The sequence below is a fragment of the Bufo bufo genome, chromosome 7, assembly GCF_905171765.1.
Source record: "Bufo bufo chromosome 7, aBufBuf1.1, whole genome shotgun sequence".
NCBI lineage: Eukaryota > Metazoa > Chordata > Amphibia > Anura > Bufonidae > Bufo > Bufo bufo.
Genome location: NC_053395.1, coordinates 127,142,740 through 127,160,637, shown reverse-complemented (window position 1 = coordinate 127,160,637; position 17,898 = coordinate 127,142,740). Strand labels below are relative to the sequence as shown.

General features: G+C 44.2%; 1 protein-coding gene across 1 annotated transcript; it reads right to left on the bottom strand.

The window, feature by feature from the left end:
* Window positions 1-11,756: 11,756 nt before the first annotated feature.
* On the bottom strand, window positions 11,757-13,867 carry LOC121007627 (gamma-crystallin M1-1). The gene is made up of 3 exons (XM_040439684.1): window positions 13,859-13,867; window positions 13,409-13,651; window positions 11,757-12,038 (listed from the first exon to the last, which is right to left on the bottom strand). Exons 1-3 carry the CDS (start codon window positions 13,865-13,867, stop codon window positions 11,757-11,759), a joined length of 534 nt encoding a protein of 177 aa, XP_040295618.1.
* Window positions 13,868-17,898: the final 4,031 nt, after the last annotated feature.

Genomic DNA, 17,898 nt, shown 5'->3' with positions numbered 1-17,898 from the left:
ACACTAAAGGACAAAGACACCAAGACGCGGACAGTACAGATAAAACTAACAGTCAACACTCAATTAAACTTTTTTTTAACCTAAATCAAAGACAAAGACAAGACAGACTAAACCGACAAACAAAAACAGACAGACTATACACTAAGACCCTAAATCCCTGACTAACCTAGCGCTAACTATCTAAAATGAGAAATTGACAGCCCTACCGCTAACCTACACTAATATTCTATCTATGTATTTGTTATTCCCTAACAATAAAGCCCTACACTGATCCCTGCTTTAAACCTATCAGCCCTGACTAAGGCCTCTTTCACACGACCGTTGTGTGCACCCGTGGCCGTTGTGCCGTTTTCCGTTTTTTTTCACGGACCCATTGACTTTCAATGGGTCCGTGGAAAAAACGGAAAATGCACCGTTTTGCAGCCGCATCCGAGATCCGTGTTTCCTGGCCGTGAAAAAAATATGACCTGTCCTATTTTTTTCACGGCCAACGGTTCACGGACCCATTCAAGTCAATGGGTCCGTGAAAGAACACGGATGCACACAAGATTGGCATCCGTGTCCGTGATCCGTGGCCGTAGGTTACTTTTTATACAGACGGATTCGAAGATCCGTCTGCATAAAAACTTTTTCATAGCTGAGTTTTCACTTCGTGAAAACTCAGAACCGACAGTATATTCTAACACAGAGGCGTCCCCATGGTGGGGACGCTTCTAGTTAGAATACACTACAAACTGTGTACAAGACTGCCCCCTGCTGCCTGGCAGCACCCGATCTCTTACAGGGGGCCGTGATCAGCACAAGGGGTTAATTGTACTATCATATCCCCCTGTAAGAGATCAGGGCTGCCAGGCAGCAGGGGGCAGACCCTCCCCCCCTCCCCAGTTTGAATATCATTGGTGGCCAGTGCGGCCCCCCCCTCTATTGTAATAATAGGTTGGTGGCCAGTGCGCCCCCCCCTCCCTCTATTGTAATTATTCGTTGTTGGCACAGTGTGAGCCCCCTCCCTTCCTCTATTGTAATAATTCGTTGGTGGCACAGTGTGCGCCCCCCATCGGCCCCCCCTCCTTCTATAGCATTAACAACATTGGTGGCCAGTGTGCGGCCTCCCATCCCCCCACCAATGTTGTTAATGCTATAGAGGGAGGGGGGGCCGATGGGGGACGCACACTGTGCCACCAACGATTTATTACAATAGAGGGAGGAAGGGGGGGGGGGCGCACACTGTGCCACCAACGAATTATTACAATAGAGGGAGGAAGGGGGGGGGCGGGGGGGTCCGCTCCGAACGCAAGTGTGAAAGTAGCCTTATCTCTATCTAACACTAACTAGCTAATATTATTTGATATATCAATTGGGGATGGGGAATTAGAATATCACAAAGCAACAGCACCACCACAGCTCCTCTCTCTGCCACAAATACAACACCACAAAATGGCTGCCGAGTGTGCCTTCATTTATATAGTGAGAAGGTAGGCTTCTTTCGGATTGGTTGCTAGGTTTGTTGCTAGGCCTTCTCATTGGCTAATCTTGGTAAAGTAGGTAGGGGTTAGGATCAAGTCACCTAAAAAGGAAAAAATAAAGACGAATATTCGATCTGCGAATATATAACTCTATTCGTCATATTCGGCTATTCTTCTAGTACTTCAAATAACACAAGGGCCAAACGCCGGATCAGGTATAGAATGCTGCAAATAGACTTAGGCCCCTTTCACACGGGCGAGTATTCCGCGCGGATGTGATGCGTGAGTTGAACTCATTGCACCCGCACTGAATCCTGACCCATTCATTTCTATGGGGCTGTTCACATGAGCGGTGATTTTCATGCATCACTTGTGCGTTGCGTGAAAATCGCAGCATGATCTATATTCTGCGTTTTTCACGCAATGCAGGCCCCATCGAAGTGAATGGGGTTGCGTGTAAATCGCAAGCATCCGCAAGCAAGTGCGGATGCGGTGCGATTTTCACGCACGGTTGCTAGGAGACAATCGGGATGGAGACCCGATCATTATTATTTTCCCCCCATGGTTATAAGGGAAAATAATAGCATTCTGAATACAGAATGCATAGTAAAATAACGCTGGAGGGGTTAAAAAAATAAATAATTTTTTTTTAACTCACCTTAATCCACTGGATCGCGAAGCCCGGCATCTCTTTCTGTCTTCATCTTAGCTGTGTGCAGCAACAGGACCTGTGGTGACGTCACCAGTGGCGTCTCTAGCTTTCAAATTTTGGGGGGGCACACTGGGGGCCAGGACAAAAGTAGGGGGGGCAGCTATAACGATACATTTACACAAGTACGCTTAGAAATGCTGCAATACTTTACCCAATACCTAAAACCGCAACAGGGAAGAAAAGTCCTGCTGTCTGTGGTTTAAAAAAATAAATAAAAAATCACTCAGATTTCAACATGTCCTAGCTGCCTGTGGATGACACTTTTATAGGGAGGGGGATCTGTGGATGACACTGCTATGGGGGGGGATCTGTGGATGACACATACCGTATATAGCATCTTATGCTATATGTGTCATCCACAGATCCACCCCATGACAGGGTCATCCCCATTTCCCCCTCTATAACAGTGTCATCCACAGATCCCCCTCTCTATAACAGTGTCATCCACAGATCCCCCTCTCTATAACAGTGTCATCCACAGATCCCCCTCTCTATAACAGTGTCATCCACAGATCTCCCTCCCCGCCGCTCACAGGAGTGTACATTTGACATTTCTAAACTGTAATCCATATCCTGCAGTAACTAACTTTAAATCCGGATTCAAGGGCCGCTCATCTCTACTAGTACCTTAACCTTACACCACTCGGCTAGCTTCGATAACAGGGCCAGGCTACAGCCTTCAGGTACTGCCTGTTAGTTGTTACCGAGCGAGTGCTGATTTCTGCAAGTCAGAGGATACGGATTACAGTTTAGAAGAAATGTACACTCCTGTGAGCGGTCCAGTGGCGGATCCAGAGGCTGGTCTCGGGAGGGGCACTTCCAGATTATTTTCTGTCCACCGCCACAGAACAAGGGTGCTTATAGAACAGACTCCACAGTGTAGAGGTATACTGTATATTGTGTGGCACAGTGTAGCGGTATACTGTATATTGTGTGGCACAGTGTAGCGGTATACTGTATATTGTGTGGCACAGTGTAGAGGTATACTGTATATTGTGTGGCACAGTGTAGAGGTATACTGTATATTGTGTGGCACAGTGTAGCGGTATACTGTATATTGTGTGGCACAGTGTAGAGGTATACTGTATATTGTGTGGCACAGTGTAGAGGTATACTGTACATTGTGTGGCACAGTGTAGAGGTATACTGTACATTGTGGGGCACAGTGTAGCGGTATACTGTACATTGTGGGGCACAGTGTAGGCTATATGTGTATAACAAACATATTTCACATGAAAACTTACAGTTACTTGGCTTGGCCCTTGGGGATCTCGGACGCCACTTCACCACATTGGCCGGGGGCTCGGCGGAGCTGATGTTCTGTTTCATCCTAATGAGAAAGATTTCATAATAAGGATTTGGAGAAGGGGCAGAGGGATAGCAGAGCAGGGAGAGGCCGGTGCTGCTACTAGGGGGCTCATACCATGGGGGAGTAATAAAGCCCACCTTAATGCCCCCCCAGTAGAAATAATTCTCCTTATAATGTGACAGTGCAAAAATACCCCCTTGTAATGCCCCCAGGTGAGCTAATGTCCCCATAATGGGCCAGTGTAAAATACCCCTATATAGTGCCCCCAGTAAATGCCCCCATAGTGCTCCTCTCCCCCTTCCCTCCTAGTGCCCCCCATAATGTACCAGTATAAAATGCCCCATATATAGTGCCCCAGTAGATGCCCTCAGTGTCCCCCATAATTTGCAAGTATAAAATACCCCTTCTTAGTGCCCCGGTAGATGACTCCATAGTACTCCTCTCCCCCCTTCCCCATAGTACCCACCATAATTTGTCCCAGTATAAAATGCTACTGTACAGAGCCCCCCATATAAAATACCCCTTCTTTGTGGCCTCAGTAGATGCCCCTATAGTGCCCACCAATAACGTGCCAGTAACAAGTGCCCCATCACGTGCCAATAACAAGACCCCTCCATCACGTGCCAGTAATAAGCTGCCCCCTCCAATGTGCCAGTAATAAGCTGCCCCCCCAATGTGCCAGTAATAAGCTGCCCCCCCAATATGCCAGTAATAAGCTGCCCCCCCCAATGTGCCAGTAATAAGCTGCCCCCCCAATGTGCGAGTAATAAGCTGCCCCCCCAATGTGCCAATAATAAGCTGCCCCCCCAATATGCCAGTAATAAGCTGCCCCCCCCAATGTGATGTGCCAGTAATAAGCTGCCCCGCCAATGTGCCAGTAATAAGCTGCCCCTCCCAATGTGCCAAGAATAAACTGCCCCCCCAATGTGCCAAGAATAAGCTGCCCCCCCCCAATGTGCCAAGAATAAGCTGCCCCCCCCCAATGTGCCAAGAATAAGCTGCCCCCCCCAATGTGCTAAGAATAAGCTGCGCCCCCCCCAATGTGCCAAGAATAAGCTGCGCCCCCCCCAATGTGCCAAGAATAAGCTGCCCCCCCCAATGTGCCAAGAATAAGCTGCCTCCCCCCCCCCATGTGCCAAGAATAAGCTGCCTCCCCCCCCCAATGTGCCAAGAATAAGCTGCCTCCCCCCCCCCCCATGTGCCAAGAATAAGCTGCCCCCCCCCCCCAATGTGCCAATAACACTGTTGTAAAAAAAAAAAAAAAAAAAATCATACTTACCTCTATGTCAGCGATGCGATGCAGGCCTCTTCTTCCGGCCTGTGTCCCGCGCTGTATGGCTCCGCCTGCGGCCTCTGATAGGCTGCCGGCCTAGTGCCTGCAGCCTATCAGAGAAAGGGGAAGGGACACGCCTCTCCCTCCCCTGCCGCAGCACACAGGCCGGCAGATGAATATGGAGATGAGCGCAATGGAAGCGCTCATCTCCCTGGCTGTGCCCGACTGCGGCGGCTAACTTGGGGGGGCACGGGCATTTTAGTTGGGGGGGCACAGCATGATGTAGGGGGGGCCGTGGCCCCCTCTGGCCCCCCCCTGGCGACGCCACTGGACGTCACTCCGGTCATCACATGATCCATCACATGATCTTTTACCATGGTGATGGATCATGTGATGACCGGAGTGACGTCACCACAGGTCCTGTTGCTGCACACAGCTAAGATGAAGACAGAAGGAGATGCCGGGCTTCGCGATCAAGTGGATTAAGGGGAGTTAAATTTTTATTTTTATTTTTTTAACCCCTCCAGCGCTATTTTACTATGCATTCTGTATTCAGAATGCTATTATTTTCCCTTATAACCATGTTATAAGGGAAAATAATACAATCTACAGAACACCGATCCCAAGCCCGAACTTCTGTGAAGACGTTCGGGTTTGGGTACCAAACATGCGCGATTTTTCTCACGCGAGTGCAAAACGCATTACAATGTTTTGCACTCGCGCGGAAAAATCACGCATGTTCCCGCAACGCACCCGCACATTTTCCCGCAACACCCGTCTGAAAGAGGCCTTAGGAGACGATTTTACACGTTTAAAAACCTTTACATGTATTGAAAGCTTGAAATGGCGGGAGTAGGTTGCGCCAATGGAATGCCGCAAAAATAACATATATACGATTTTTCGCAATACATGCAGTGTAGTGCTGTCTGACACAACCCGTTAACACTTGAGAAAAGAAGGGAATACACAACACGAATAGATTATTGCGAATAGTCAAGTGACGAATTTTCGCAGGAAAGTTTTTACGTAGAATGTCCTTACTCTAACAGGAGTATTTAAACCATTGATTAGATTTGTAGATTGGGAAATGTTATTGAACTTGGAACATAAATTAGCATATGCGATTATTCAGTATTTAACATTCGCACAAATCGGATCGCAATACAGCATGAGGCATTTCACAGCCTTGACACGAGGCGGCAATAACGTTTAGAAATTGATGAATATGGCGAATATTGTGCTATATTTGAAATTGACGAATATAGCACTATCTTCGACATATTCTACTATTGGGGCAACCTAAATTGTGCTAATGAAAGGTACCATCATATGTGCGCAAATATGGAATTATTGGGACTTTGAGCAATTCAAAAAATATATAATATTGTATTCTGAATAGGATAGGACACACACAAAATAATTTATAATGATAGAGTTTCACTAACCCTATCCGTCTTGAAAGCGAATATTCGTATATGCGAATATGGGGTCATGTATTCGACATATTTGTGAAATCTCAAAGTGGCGATATTCGAGATAAAAATTCGCTTTGCAAATATTCGCACTCAACACTATAATAATTATACTTACTGTATTGTGATATATAAGTTTCCATTTTATTTTTATTATTATTTTACTTTTGACTTCTTGCCAAAATATTTTTGACAAAAAATAAAAAATAAAACAAGAAATACAATGTAGTCAAATTCCCTTGCAAATTAATATAGACTGATCCTACTAATGTTTATGCACTACTGTTCTAGCGCCCGTTATTGTAACGGGCTTAATGTCTAGTGTATGTATAAACAGGGCAGGGATAGACACAGATAGCAGAGGGCCCCTGTGCAAAGAATGTGCCTGGGCCCCTCCACCCCCCATGCCAAATTCTCAACCTAACCTATTCCCTCCTAACATTACATACAGCAATACAAAACATACAGGGTTAGGCTACTTTCACACCTGCGGCACTACGATTTGTCCGGACACAAACCACAGCATGCAGTAGTTTGTGTCCCGCTGATTCTCTGCATTTTTGCCAGATTGTGGCCTGATCTCTGCCTACCCCATTATAGTTAATGGGGCCAGAGGGAATTCTGTCTGCATCCAACAGTGCCGGATCCAGTGAATTCTGGTACGTTGTTCTACAAGGTGGGCCATTTATATGGATACACCTTAATAAAATTGGAATGGTTGAGGATATTAACTTCCTGTTTGTGGCACATTAGTATATGTGAGGGGGGAAACTTTTCAAGATGGGTGGTGACCATGGCGGCCATTTTGAAGTTGGACATTTTGAATCCAACTTTTGTTTTTTCAATAGGAAGAGGGTCATGTGACACATCAAACTTATTGGGAATTTCACACGAAAAACAATGGTGTGCTTGGTTTTAACGTAACTTTATTCTTTCATGAGTTATTTACAAGTTTCTCTTTGTTTACAGCCATTGACATGTCGCCGAGGTTAACATGTGAGGAGCGGATAGAAATTGTGTTGATGTCTGGTGAACGCAATAACCGGGTCATTGCAGCAGATTTCAATGCAAGACACCCTACGAGACCACCCATCTCCCATGCTACAGTTAGCAAACTGCTTGCTAAGTTTTGTGAAACTGGTTCAGTGTTGGATTTGCCAAAATGTGGACGCATGAAATCTGTCTCTAATGAAGAAACATCAGTGGCTGTCCTAGCTTCATTCAGCAAGAGCCCACAGCATAGCACTCGCCGCATGTCACTGGAGAGTGGCATTAGTTGAGCATCCCTTCGGCGGATATTAGCTATTCACAAATGGCACCCTTACAAACTCCAGCTACTGCAGCATCTCAACGAGGATGACCCAGAGCGGCGCACTGAATTTGCAGAATGGGCAAAACAAAAATTGGAACAGGACCCTCAGTTTACGCAGAAGATTTTGTTCAGTGATGAGGCAAAGTTTTATGTGAATGGTGAAGTTAACAAACAAAACCACAGCTATTGGTCTGACACTAACCCACATTGGATAGATCCCTCGAAGACTGTTGGAACAAAAAAATTGATGGTATGGTGTGGTATATGGGGTACAAAGATAGTGGGGCCATTTTTCATCAATGGAAACCTCAAGGCCACTGGATATGCGAAATTGCTACATGATGATGTGTTTCCCTCTTTATGCACTGAAGCTGGCACGTTCCCTGAGTTTTTCCAGCAAGATGGTGCACCACCACATTATGGGTGTCAGGTCCGATCATTCCTAGATGAACAGTTTCCTGGAAAGTGGATTGGTCGTCGTGGGCCAGTTGAATGGCCCCCAAGGTCTCCCGATCTGACCCCCTTAGACTTTTATCTTTGAGGTCATCTGAAGGCAATTGTCTATGCTGTGAAGATACGAGATGTGCAGCACCTGAAACTACGGATACTGGAAGCCTGTGCTAGCATTTCTCCTGCGGTGTTGCTATCAGTGTGTGAAGAGTGGGAGAAGAGGGTTGCATTGACAATCCAACACAATGGGCAGCACATTGAACACATTTTATAAGTGGTCAGAAACTTGTAAATAACTCATGAAAGAATAAAGTTACGTTAAAACCAAGCACACCATTGTTTTTCTTGTGAAATTCCCAATAAGTTTGATGTGTCACATGACCCTCTTCCTATTGAAAAAACAAAAGTTGGATTCAAAATGGCCGATTTCAAAATGGCCGCCATGGTCACCACCCATCTTGAAAATTTCCCCCCCTCACATATACTAATGTGCCACAAACAGGAAGTTAATATCACCAACCATTCACATTTTATTAAGGTGTATCCATATAAATGGCCCACCCTGTATACTGGAACAGCCTGCCGGAATCACTAACTTTGATGTGAAAGTAGCCTAATACAGTGCCACATACCTTGTACATCCAGTGATGTCTCCTTAGATGTAAACCTTCTCTTTCCTCATCTTCTCCTTTCAGACCAGACCACCATGACCACCATGATGATTTCTTTCATCCATCTCTTCTCTCTGCAGAGTTTGACAGACAGACATCTTAGTTTCCTACTTTTCCAACATCCTCCAACCTTCTGAACATGCCATCCTGCCACCTCAAATACTGTGCCCCCCAATACTTTACTGCAGAAACAGATAAATACCCTGAAAATACTAGTACCAGATAGTGCCCCTTCAATAATTATGCCCTAAAAAATAACTGCGCCCAGGAAACAGTGTCTCTGACACAAATAGTATACACATAATGTCCCCCCCCCCCCCCAAATGAAACAAATAATGCCCGGTTGTGTGGCAGTAAAAGAAAATACCTCCTCTTAGTGCCCCCAGTCAAGCCAATGTCCCTATAGTGCCCTCATAATGTGTACCAATGCCCCTACTGTGTGTCCAAAAAAGAACTTTAAGTGCCCACAGTTGAGCTAAGGTCCCCATAGTGCCCCATAATTTGCACTAGTATAAAATACTCCTGCCCCCAGTAGATGCCCCCATAGTGCTCCTCCCCCGTCCCATGGTGCTTAACATAATGTGCCAGTATAAAATGCCCCTATAGAGTGCCCCAAGTAGATGCCCCGATAATGCTCCTCTCCCCTCTTCCCCATAGTGCCCCCATAATGTATGCCAGTATAAAATACTACTATAGTACTCATCCTCACCCCCATATTGAACATTTGAACATATAGTTAGTACCAGTATATAATGCCCCTATATAATGAGCAGATGCCCCTCTAGTGCCCCTCACTCTCACTTCTTCATAGTGCCCCCATGTGTGACAGTACATAATGCCAATATATAGGGCCCCTAGTAGATACCCTCATATGGCTCCTCTCCCCCTCATAGTGCCAGTATAATTCTTATATATAGGGCTCCCAGTAGATGCCCCATAGTGCTTCTCTCCCCCATGTGTGCCAGTAAATAATGTCCCCTAGTAGATTCCCCCATAGTGCTCCCCCCATGTGTGCCAGTAAATAAGGCCCACTAGTAGATGCCTCCATAGTGCTCCTCTCCCCCATGTGTTCCAGAAAATAATGCCCCCTAGTAGATGCCTCCATAGTGCTCCTCTCTCCACATGTTTGCCAGTAAATAATGCCCCCTAGTAGATGCCTCCATAGTGCCTCTATGGGTGAAAGGCCTCTCCCCTGCCCCGCCGCAGCATCGTCCTGAGGACGTCAATACAGATGAATATAGAGATGAGCTCTTCCACAATGGAAGCGCTCATCTCTCCCTGCCCTGCTGCCAAACCTCTCACGGGGCCCCCTCCCGCACTGGGACCCTGTGCAGCCGGACCGGCTGCAAAGGCATTACTGTATGTACTCCCCTGAAACAGGGGCAGCGGACTGGTTAAGGCATAATGTTTGAAAGCTTGGTCTGGAAAAGCCACAGTTATATTCCCATAGCCCATAACCATGTGTGTTTAACCCTTTAAGGACCCTTGACGTAGCTGTACATCATGGGTCCGATCCCTAAACATGGCACCCGCAGAGACCCGCAGCACATGTATGCAATCAGCCATAAGGCTGATCGCATACATCTTACCCTTCAGATGCCGTGGTCAAATGTGACCACGACATCTGCGAAGACCGGAACCGGAAGTAGTGCGCTTCCGTTACGGTAACAGCTTTCCTCGGCTGAGATTGGGGAATCTGTTACCTTGCGCTAATTGACCGAAGCCTCAAGCTGGCTTCAGAATCAATTAGATGTATATATCAATACATTCCACTAGGTGGCAGCCTTGTATTGATATATTTCAAATAAAGTCTTGATTGATGGCTATATAGCCATCACTGAATGCTATGGGCAATCGAATAATTGGCAGTTATTGTCACCCAAGGTGACTTTAAAATAAAAAGGGAAAAAAAGTAAAAAAAAAAAAGTTCAAATCACCCCCCTTTCCTTAAAATTAAAATAAAAATACTTAACCAATAAAAAAAAAATTAAAATCATGGGCATCGGCGCATGCGAAAATGCCCATACTATTAAAATATAACAATATTAATGGCATACGGCAAATGGCGTAGTGGGAAAAAAAAACTGCCAATTTGCCATTTTTTGTCACTTCAACTCCCCATAATTTTTTTAATAAAAAGTAATCAAAAAGTCGCACACACTTAAAATTGGTCTCTCTGAAAAGAACAGACCGTCCTGCAAAAAATGAGCCCTCACACAGCCCTGTACACATAGCTACAAAAAAGTTGTAGGGTTCAGTATATGGTTATGAAAAAAAAACGTCCTCAAAGGTTTAAAAAAAAAAATCAGTATTAAAACGCAAGAAAAATTATACAAGTGTGGTATCGTTTTAACCGTACTGACCTGGAGAATGAAGATAACAGGTCAATTTTACTGCATAATGTACAGTGTAAAAATAAAAACCTTTATCAGAATTGTGTTTTTTCCCAATTCTACCCCATTTTCCCCCCGCTCCCTACTACATGGTATGCAACGGTAAATGGTGCCATTAGAAAGTACAACTTGTCCTGCAAAAAATAAGCCCTCATAAGGCTATGTGAATGGAAAAATAAAAAAGTTAGGACTATGGGAAGGCGGGGAGTGAAAAACGAAAACGCAAAAATGGAAAATCCTAGGGTCCTTAAGGGGTTAAATACCATCGGCCTGGAAGCCTTCTGATATGAAAAGCATAACACATGAGACGGCGCAGTATGTTTTTAAACACACGGTTTGTTACCTCCGTCAAACATGCGTTTACCTATAGCTATATATATTTCAGTGTCACTCCGATATTATTTTCCATTCTGTGCTAAAATCTGAATCCTAGAAGACATCAGAGTGTCATATACCAATTTTTAGGCCAACTGGATAAAATTTGATTTATGTAGAATCGATTTGGATCCAAAATCCATTTTTCTAAACATTGGTTGAATCGGACACAAAACGAATTTCAAGAACCCTGCTGACCTCTAGTGTTTATGTTACATTTCAAATAAGATACAAAATTATCAGCAAAAAACAGATCACTCTCATGGCAGTTTATGACTCTTTTATTATGTTAGAAATATTTGGATCTTTTAGTAAAGTTCCAACTTTTAATGAAGATCCAATACTCGTCGGAAAGATCCAATCTTGGCAGTTGAGGAGCCCCAGTCTGTGACCTTCTTATATTCGCCAGGTCTCAGCAAGTACTGTTTGCCTTTGTAGCTAGGAAGCTCATAGAAAATCCAATGGCCATCCAATACATTGCAGGAATGAATTTCATGGGAACAGAAACGATCATACACATTTGGACAATCTTCCATAAATTCCATCATTTCTCCTTTGTAATCATCTCTTTCATAAATTCGAATTTTATGATTGCTAGATCCCAAATGCTGTGAAAATAAACATTAAATTATTATGATTCATTTTCTACATCATTGTAATAAAAGTCATTTTATATTAATTACAGTACATTTGTGTGAAATTAATTAGAAATATTCAACTTCCAAAGAGCTGTACTTGAAAGGGTTATCTGGGCTATAGATATTGGTGACTTATCCTCAGAACAGATCATCAATATTAGATTGTTGAGGATCTGTAGTTTTCAGCTGCTACTTACTTACCGTAAGGCCTCCTCCACAAGACCATTTTTTTCCCGTTTACTGTCCGTATACGGAACCATTCATTTCAATGGTTCCGCAAAAAAAATGGAATGTACTCTGTATGCATTCCGTTTCCGTATTTCTGTTTTTCCGTTCCGTTTAAAGATAGAACATGTCCTATTATTGCCCGCAAATCACGTTCCGTGGCTCCATTCAAGTCAAAAAAACGGAACACATACGGAAATGCATCCATATGTCTTCTGTTTCCGTTCCGTTTTCTTGCGGAACCATCTATTGAAAATGTTATGCCCAGCCCAATTTTATCTATGTAATTACTGTATACTGTATATGCCATACGGAAAAACGGAACGAAAAAACGGAACAGAAACGGAAATACAACGGAAACAAAAAACGGAACAACGGATCCGTGAAAAACGGACTGCAATACACTGAAAAAGCCATACGGTCGTGTGCAGGAGGCCTAACTGGAAGTTGAGCTGCAGTACCCTAGCACGGCCACTACACCATGCATAAAGCTGTCTTCCAGCATCTTCCACTTTATAGTTTCTGGCACAGGTGGCTTCCTGAAACAGCTGATAGTGATGGTTGCCAAATGTTGAAACCCCCATGTTGAAACCCCACTATTTACATAAATATTGCAATTTAATTATAACCTACAGTATATATGATTACTAGGGTTCAGGAATACAACCATATTACAACCCTGGCATATTGCACTCATGAAAGTCTATTGGGCCATACTGTACATCTTCCACATCTAAATAAGGTACTGTAGAATACTTCCATAATGTGGTACCATGAGTAGACACTACACAGGCACATAGAGCAATAGTACAGGGATTCCAAGTAAAACAGTCTTAGGCACCATGCAAATGGCTGAAAAAAATTACAATGTAGATGTCGCAGGCCTTATTATGTCACTACTGAAAGTGTAAGTCTTGTAAATGATGCAGTACATAATAATAAAACAACATTTTGTATATTAGTAATATACAGCAAGCAGCACATAAATATAATAGTAGTTTGATATCAATTAACAATAACTTTTTTAATATACCTTCGTAGTAGAAAAGTATGTTATTATTATAGCCATTTATGAAACAGAAAACAAATCAGAAACCATTTTGTATGTAACTCACTTGTGAGATTAGTCGGCATGATTTTATGGAGTCATTGAGTCCTTGCCATTGCTGATAGTCAGGATATTCTCCTCTCTTCAGGAAATATTGATGACCCATATAATTGGGGCGTTCATACAGCATCCAGCAGCCGTTTTCCACTCGGGCAGAGTTGCAAGCATTGAAGTGAGGTTGCAGGTCAGGATTGTCACCGATGCACTCATAGGAACGGCCCTGGAAGTTCCTATCCTCATAAAATATGATCTAAAAATGAAATGCATAAATAACAATCATGCAATATTATGGAGGCTCCTATGGAACCTGATTGCGGTTAATTTAATGTCAATTATTGTGTAGCTAGCTAAGCTTGGTTTAGTTTAGTCAAAGGTTATTAAAAATGAATTGCTAAAGCTCAGATATGGTACGGAATACTTGGCAGTAGAATATTAGTCCTATCAGTTTTGTGATTACCTTTCCCATTGTGTAGCTGTTGCTTGATATTGCTCCTCGAATGTGTGGCTAGAATGGAAGCCTTTATATTTGTTAGCTCCTGTGCTGTATCTGCAGAAAAAAGGAACAAAGAACTGTTTGTTTCTGTTTAGTAAAATGATTTACTCTGTCTTTCTCTAATGCTGCTTTCACTGGACTGTCACATTCACTAAATGTTTAGTCTATTTGATACTACATTTGGCACCATGCTATGAGAAACACTGGCAGAAGCTCTAATGGATATGTAACTGTAATGCTTTTCTGAACTTTATTTTGCATTAAAACCAATAGACATTCAAATAGAGGTTGAGCATCTACTTTTTCTAAAAGGAACTGGCAGCTCCAGTAAATGGAGGTTGTTTATTTACCTGTGAGGCCTTGTAGGCCCGGTGACCAAATCTCTGTCCATGTCTAAAAATGATTGCATAGAGTCAATGGGGCAGATTTACTAATGCTGTTTAAAGTTATAGGCTAATCAATTAATGTGCGCGAGGGGAGGTGGGGTTACCTGCAAATAATACCTGCTGGGTCCTCATCGGAACAACGTCATTTCCCATTCATCCACAGCACTGGGGATCGCAGTAGATTCGAGCACAGCCAGAGCAGCGGCACTCCGGTAAGATCAAGGCTTTTCCTGTGGGTCCAGTGTCGGACCTGGCCGGCCTTAACACTCAGTTCACACCTGAGCGTTTTACAGCGCGTTCCTACGCGCTGTAAAACGCACAACAAGGAGAAACCAATGCTTCCCTATGGGAATGGTTCTCACCTGGGCGTTTTACAGCGCGTACGATCGCGCTGTAAAACGCCCGACGCTCAAACAAGTACTTGAGCGTTTTTTTTTGGCGTTTGTCGCGTGTTCCCGTACATAGACTTTCGGGAACGCGCGACAATGTGTGTTCGCTTGTCTCTGTATGCGCGCTTGTAAACGCCCGTACAATCGCGCATACAGAGCGCTCCTTTCGGAACTCTCTGGTGTGAACCAAGCGTAATATGCTATGTCTGGTTAGGTACAGAGGTCGGCATATATATTATTGTTTAACCCGGGGGCCACTCTGCCCTGTCCGCTTCATAACTTCAGCAGCATGCACTTACCTGTTAGATCAATGCACTGGCGCGCTGCTCATAACTCAGTTTCCTTTCTCTGCCTGGTGGATTAGTCTGACGGCTGTTGTTATGTATAACAACTTACGCTTATGGTATTGCAGCTGGAAACATATGAATCAATAGGTTCTGGCATGTATAATGCAAGGGGGTGGGGGGGGGTACTTCACGGGCCATTATAAAAATAATTACTGAAGTTTATTAGCAGGGCAACAGGGGAAAATATATATAAATAATGTGGATATTGCGGGTTAATAAAATAAAAATATATAAAAATTTAAGAAAGTGGACACTTCCCACAAAAAATTAAAATGGGAATAAATTATATATATTTTTTGGTTGTACATTTTAAATATTAGATGGTGTTGTGGTGCATGGTGTGCACAGTGCTAGTTACCTATTCCATGGCTACAACATACAGTTTATTTATTTCAGGGTAGTCACGCAAGGTGTTCCCGTAGCGATACGGTATCCCATATACATTGTACGTCAGCATTCTAACTCCAATAGGGCAAGAACGTGGGATCTTCATATAGGGTTCACCTCGGTATCACGGAAGCTCGCCTACGTTAGAATCCGAGGGCAGGTATAGTTGTTTATTTTGGTTAGTTACTGACTTTCACCAGTTGGGGGCTCACTACGTCACGCGGCGGTTGGTCTATTGGGTTAGAATTGGATCAACTTAATCAGTTACCAATACCCTACCATCCTGTCACGACTTACAGGATCAAATTTCGATATACGTATTCATATTAACTACGTTATATTTAGCGTAATTGTACATTATAGCAGAGTGTATCAACTCATGGTATACTTTGAAGCATTTTCATGTCTGTCACGTATACAGACTCGAATTTAAATCCTGTCACGACTACAGGTTGCATAATAATGACTGTCATGTCTACAGTCCGATATAAGTCCTGTCACGTCTACAGGCCAAATTTGTCACATCTGTCACGACTACAGATTCATTTAAGTCCTTTTACGTCTATAGGCATGGGAGCTCCAATCTGTCACGACTACAGATACGATTCAAGTCCTGTCACGACATCAGGCTCATTCTAACTAGTCTGCCTGACCAGTTTAGCCAGAGAAGGAAGGGGGGTTGCCCACCATGTCAGGCCTCGGTAGTATCTCACCGCCGCATGTCATGTGCAACACGTGTGCTGGTGGTGGGGCAGTAGTTGGTTCATCAAGCACCATCAGTTGGATTGCAGTAACACTCCGGTGCTATACTGGTGTTGGGCAGCATGTAACCATGATCTGCACCCAACTGTGCTGACTGACCCCCTTTTTTTTACTTCACAGTTTGCTGGAGGCGTGGCCGCCTCTCCAGTCGTGCACTCCTGACCAGCTCGTTTGTCTCACAGGTTGATTTTAATTAGTGTTAGTATATAGCTTGGCCCACTCCCCCTCACTCACTGAAACCATATGGCACCAGGAGAGAGATAGTGTGTGGACTCTCATTGCAGTCCTTGGTGACCGTGTGGCGCCGGGGGTGGTGTGGAGTGGGCCCAGCGTGCATGGTGGTTCATGTCTTCCCTGGATTCAATGGAGGCCATTTTGGCACCGAAAATGACAGAAATTCAGGTGAGCCCAGCATGTGAGTGCAACCTACACCTTCTGAATTGTATGTTAGCCGCCATGGCACATAACAGGTATATAGTGTTAGGAACCCGTCTAACTAGAGATTGCCTTGACGTTCGGCAGACGGGCTCAGATAATTTTGTACAAAATGATTTGCCAAATATCTCTAACCTGCTGGTATAGCATTTGCAATAATGCGGTGCTATGGGATGTGCTGACTGACCCCCTTTTTTTTACTTCACAGTTTGATGGAGGCGTGGCCGCCTCTCCAGTCGTGCACTCCTGACCAGCTCGTTTGTCTCACAGGTTGATTTTAATTAGTGTTAGTATATAGCTTGGCCCACTCCCCCTCACTCACTGAAACCATATGGCACCAGGAGAGAGATAGTGTGTGGACTCTCATTGCAGTCCTTGGTGACCGTGTGGCGCCGGGGGTGGTGTGGAGTGGGCCCAGCGTGCATGCTGGTTCATGTCTTCTCTGGATTCAATGGAGGCCATTTTGGCACCGAAAATGACAGAAATTCAGGTGAGCCCAGCATGTGAGTGGAACCTACACCTTCTGAATTGTATGTTAGCCGCCATGGCACATAACAGGTATATAGTGTTAGGAACCCGTCTAACTAGAGATTGCCTTGACGTTCGGCAGACGGGCTCAGATAATTTTGTACAAAATGATTTGCCAAATATCTCTAACCTGCTGGTATAGCATTTGCAATAATGCGGTGCTATGGGATGTGCTGACTGACCCCCTTTTTGTTATAATTATAATTGTAATTCTCTTAGTAGGTATGTCTCGGGAGTTTGCCGAGGACCAATCCTCGTCCTGCGTAAGCATGGATTTGCAATCCGACAGAGGTTCTATCCCTTCACTGAGATCATGGACTGTTCCCAAGATAACAGCCGAACTATTGTGGAGAGAGATTCCATTTCCAGCTTTGGCTAGGAAAGCGGAACTTTTCCGTCTCCTCGGCGAAAACACCCCTACTTCAAATCAGGAACCCGTCGGTTTGGATACGATCCAGACATCAATCACCCAGTTACATGCGGTCATTAATACCATGGCATATTCCATGCCAGGTTTTCATGCTAGGCTGGAGACAGTTGAAGCCAGTTTGGCAGTATCTGGCTTGGCATATCAGAGACCAGCCGCATCTACCAGTACGCAGTCCAATGTTTATGGTGGGTCTGGTTCTACTCCATCTATTGCACCTTCTCATTTTATCACAGCAAATATTCGTCAGGATATCCTCAAAGGCAAAGACGTAAATCTAGCATCATTACTTATAGCAGCACATGAAGCCCCAGATAACAAAACCATTACATGTGGGTATCAG

Coding starts and splice junctions, on each gene's coding strand:
- LOC121007627 (XM_040439684.1), bottom strand. Junction 12,039..13,408: donor CATGCCGACTAATCTCACAA/GTGAGTTACATA, acceptor TTATTTTCACAG/CATTTGGGATCTAGCAATCA.